At 53.9% G+C, this 3195-nt stretch overlaps 1 protein-coding gene across 1 annotated transcript; it reads right to left on the reverse strand.

Annotated features, from left to right (window-relative positions):
* Window positions 1-1526: 1526 nt before the first annotated feature.
* On the reverse strand, window positions 1527-2816 carry LOC116781582 (olfactory receptor 14C36-like). Its single transcript, XM_032677237.1, has one exon. It carries the CDS (start codon window positions 2676-2678, stop codon window positions 1740-1742), a length of 939 nt encoding a protein of 312 aa, XP_032533128.1. The 5' UTR covers window positions 2679-2816; the 3' UTR covers window positions 1527-1739.
* Window positions 2817-3195: the final 379 nt, after the last annotated feature.

Raw genomic sequence — 3195 nt, forward strand, 5'->3', positions numbered from 1 at the left:
ACAATGAAGAGTCTCATGGCACCCACTTTGCCTCCCCAGAACTCCATGGAATCAAGCAGAGCCGCTGCCTCCCCCCCGCCGCCGCACGGACCGGAGTCGCCGGCTCTGCCCCGCTTGGACACCTCTGGAGTCAGCGTATTCTTGGGCAGCACAACTGATCTCAGACCAGAGAGTTTCCCACATTTTGCTTTGCCCCCTCTTTTCCCCAGGGACAGGGCAGCCTCTTTCCATGACCCCTCTGCTCACACAGGGTGTCCTGCTCTTCTCCTGGCACATCCCAGCTCCCCACAGAGCCTTTCCCCAGGGGAACACGTCTGTGCTGGCCTGAGCAGCCCTTCCTGCACCCCCTGCCCGTGCTCCCCACAACCCCTGAGCTGGGGGGGCTGCTCTGCAGAGCAGGGGGGCTGTGGGGCCCGGGGCCATGAGGGACTCTGTTGGGCTGTGCTGCTCCAGCTGGGAGGCAGAGCCAGCTGATGGTGCTCCCTGCCACTGACCACCTCCCACAGACGCTCCTGTGTGGCCATGGAGGGGGCTCAGAGGGGCCCTGCGTTGTTCCAGAGCTGGGACATGGCTTTGGGGGCTGCTCTTGATTGACCTGGGGAAGTTCACTGAGGGCAAGAGAAGTCACTGGCAAGAGTTTTCCCTGTACCTGCTGTGTCCTCTGGGGTTGCAGAGCTCTGTTTGCCCCTTCACAGCAAGAGTTAGTACTTGATCTCTGGGTGACTCCACCCTGGGCAGGATTCTGCTCCAGGGCTCCATTCCCTGCTGACTGGATGGAACGGGCTGTCCCTGCAGATCCTCTGTGCTCTCCTGCACTTCCTGAGTTCCTACAGACAAGTCCTCACCTGCCATCAGAGCCCTCACAAGCTGCAGAGCCCCAGGCAGGTGACTTGGAGATCATTTGTCACCTCCATTGGCCATTGGCCACCAACACACAACATCTGAACCAGCCCTCAGTCCCTGCAGTCCCAGTGGGTCCCTGACCTCACTGCACTGTCTCCATGGAGAAACAAGCAAAGCAACAAGACTTTTGAGAGTCTAATCCTTGGAATTCTTCTCAATACCAGTGTTGGGAAAAGACCTCAGCCTTCAGGAAGTGCCTGGAGGGGAACCCCTTTGCTGCTGGAACTGCTGTTGTGGAGCCCAGCCCTGTCCCAGCAGTGCCCAGGGCCTGTCCCTGCCTGTGCTCACAGGGCTGACCCACAGCAGGACAGTGACTGAGCTGCCAGAGCACTCAGGCCTTGGGCACGGACAGGAAAGGAGAGGGTGGGAGTGCAAAGAGAGCAGCTCTGGACAGACCCAGTTCTGGGGCTCCCTGGCAGTGCTGGGACTCTTTTCCCTTCCACATCTGCAAACATGGAAATGCCATCCAGCTTCAGGAGAGGTCTTGAGGAAGAATCTGGAAAAAAGAATTTATGTTGTTTCTTCCACTCAGAGATTGTGATTCCGCATGTAAAAACTAACACTGGGAGAGTGTTTGACAAATACCTTGCTGCACAAATTTTTATTTTGTTTAAAGACACACAAAGCATGATTTCTGATTTCTATATTTTGTAGGTGAAAAAAAAGAGGTAGGAGTGAATTATATAGGATGAAGAATAAAATTTCAGTGTTAATGACAGGAATAGAGGGAAAAGACAGGGAAGCCCCCCACCCCAAACACTATCAAAAGCTTTAGAAGGCAGACTGGGCCCCAAAAGTGTTACACAATCAGTGTTCTGCAGAAGAAAAGAGGTAGTTTATTGCTTCTTAAAAAAACATCCAGTCATCGTTTTCCTTATGGCATCCTTGAGCTCCTGGTTCCTGAGGCTGTAGATGAAGGGGTTCAGTGCTGGAGGCACCACCATGTACAGAACTGCCACCACCAGGTCCGGAGATGGGGAGGAGATGGAGGGGGGCTTCAGGTTGGAAAATGCTGTAGCGATGACAAACAGGGAGACCACGGCCAGGTGAGGGAGGCACATGGAAAAGGCTTTGTGCCGTCCCTGCTGAGAGGGGATCCTCAGCACAGCCCTGAAGATCTGCACATAGGAGAAAACAATGAAAACAAAACAGCCAAGTCCTAAAGAGATAGTAAACCAGAGAAGCCCAATTTCCCTGCGGTAGCCTGAGTGTGAGCAGGAGAGCTTGAGGACGTGTGGGATTTCACAGAAGAACTGGCCCAGGGCATTGCCCTGGCACAGGGGCAGGGAAAATATATTGGCTGTATGAAGCAGAGCAGTGAGAAACCCAGCGGCCCAGGCAGCTGCTGCCATGTGGGCACAAGCTCTGCTGCCCAGGAGGGTCCCGTAGTGCAGGGGTTTGCAGATGGCAACGTAGCGGTCGTAGCACATGATGGTGAGGAGGGAAAACTCTGATGAAATGAAAAAGGCAAGGAGAAAGAGCTGTGCAGCACATCCCATGTAGGAGATGGTTGTGGTATCCCAGAGGGAATTGTGCATGGCTTTGGGGACAGTGGTGCAGATGCAGCCCAGGTCTGTGAGGGAGAGGTTGAGCAGGAAGAAGCCCATGGGGGTGTGCAGGTGGTGGTCGCAGGCTACGGCGCTGAGGATGAGGCCGTTGGCCAGGAGGGCAGCCAGGGAGATGGCCAGGAAGAGCCAGAAGTGCAGGAGCTGCAGCTCCCTCCTGTCTGCCAATGCCAGGAGGAAGAACTGGGAGATGGAGCTGCTGTTGGGCATTTGCTGCTTCCCAGCACAGGGACACTGTTCAGAAACATGAAAGGACAGGGAGAAGTTAAGAGAGACTCCTCTAAGCAAAGCCACTTTATGTCTCACAGAAATCCCCTGAACTGAAACGCTTTTCCTTTCCCTTGTTTGTGCTGGCTGAAGGTGCTGTTAGGAACAGATCTGCTCATGTGCTGCCAAGGGCTCAGTTTTCCCCTTCTCCAGTGGGGACATGGAGCTGCTCTGCCACAGCATCAAACACTCCCAAGGGATGTCAGGCATCATCCACCTTCAAGGGAAAAGTTCAGTCTCCACTCTCAAGACATGGAAAGGCTTAGCATGTCCCCTAAATAATGTTGTCTGTGTTTATTATTTTTGATGGTTGCATCTGGTACCTGTTCTTGTCAGGAGTACAAATCATCACTTTTATGATGCCAAATGTAATGAGACTTTAAGCGAGAGAACAAACAGCTCAGCTCTCTGTAGCTTAGTGCAGAGCCAGGAGAGGTGCAGTGTCCCTCCCTCTGTTCCC

The sequence above is a fragment of the Chiroxiphia lanceolata genome, assembly GCF_009829145.1.
Source record: "Chiroxiphia lanceolata isolate bChiLan1 chromosome W unlocalized genomic scaffold, bChiLan1.pri scaffold_69_arrow_ctg1, whole genome shotgun sequence".
In the NCBI taxonomy this organism is placed as follows: domain Eukaryota; kingdom Metazoa; phylum Chordata; class Aves; order Passeriformes; family Pipridae; genus Chiroxiphia; species Chiroxiphia lanceolata.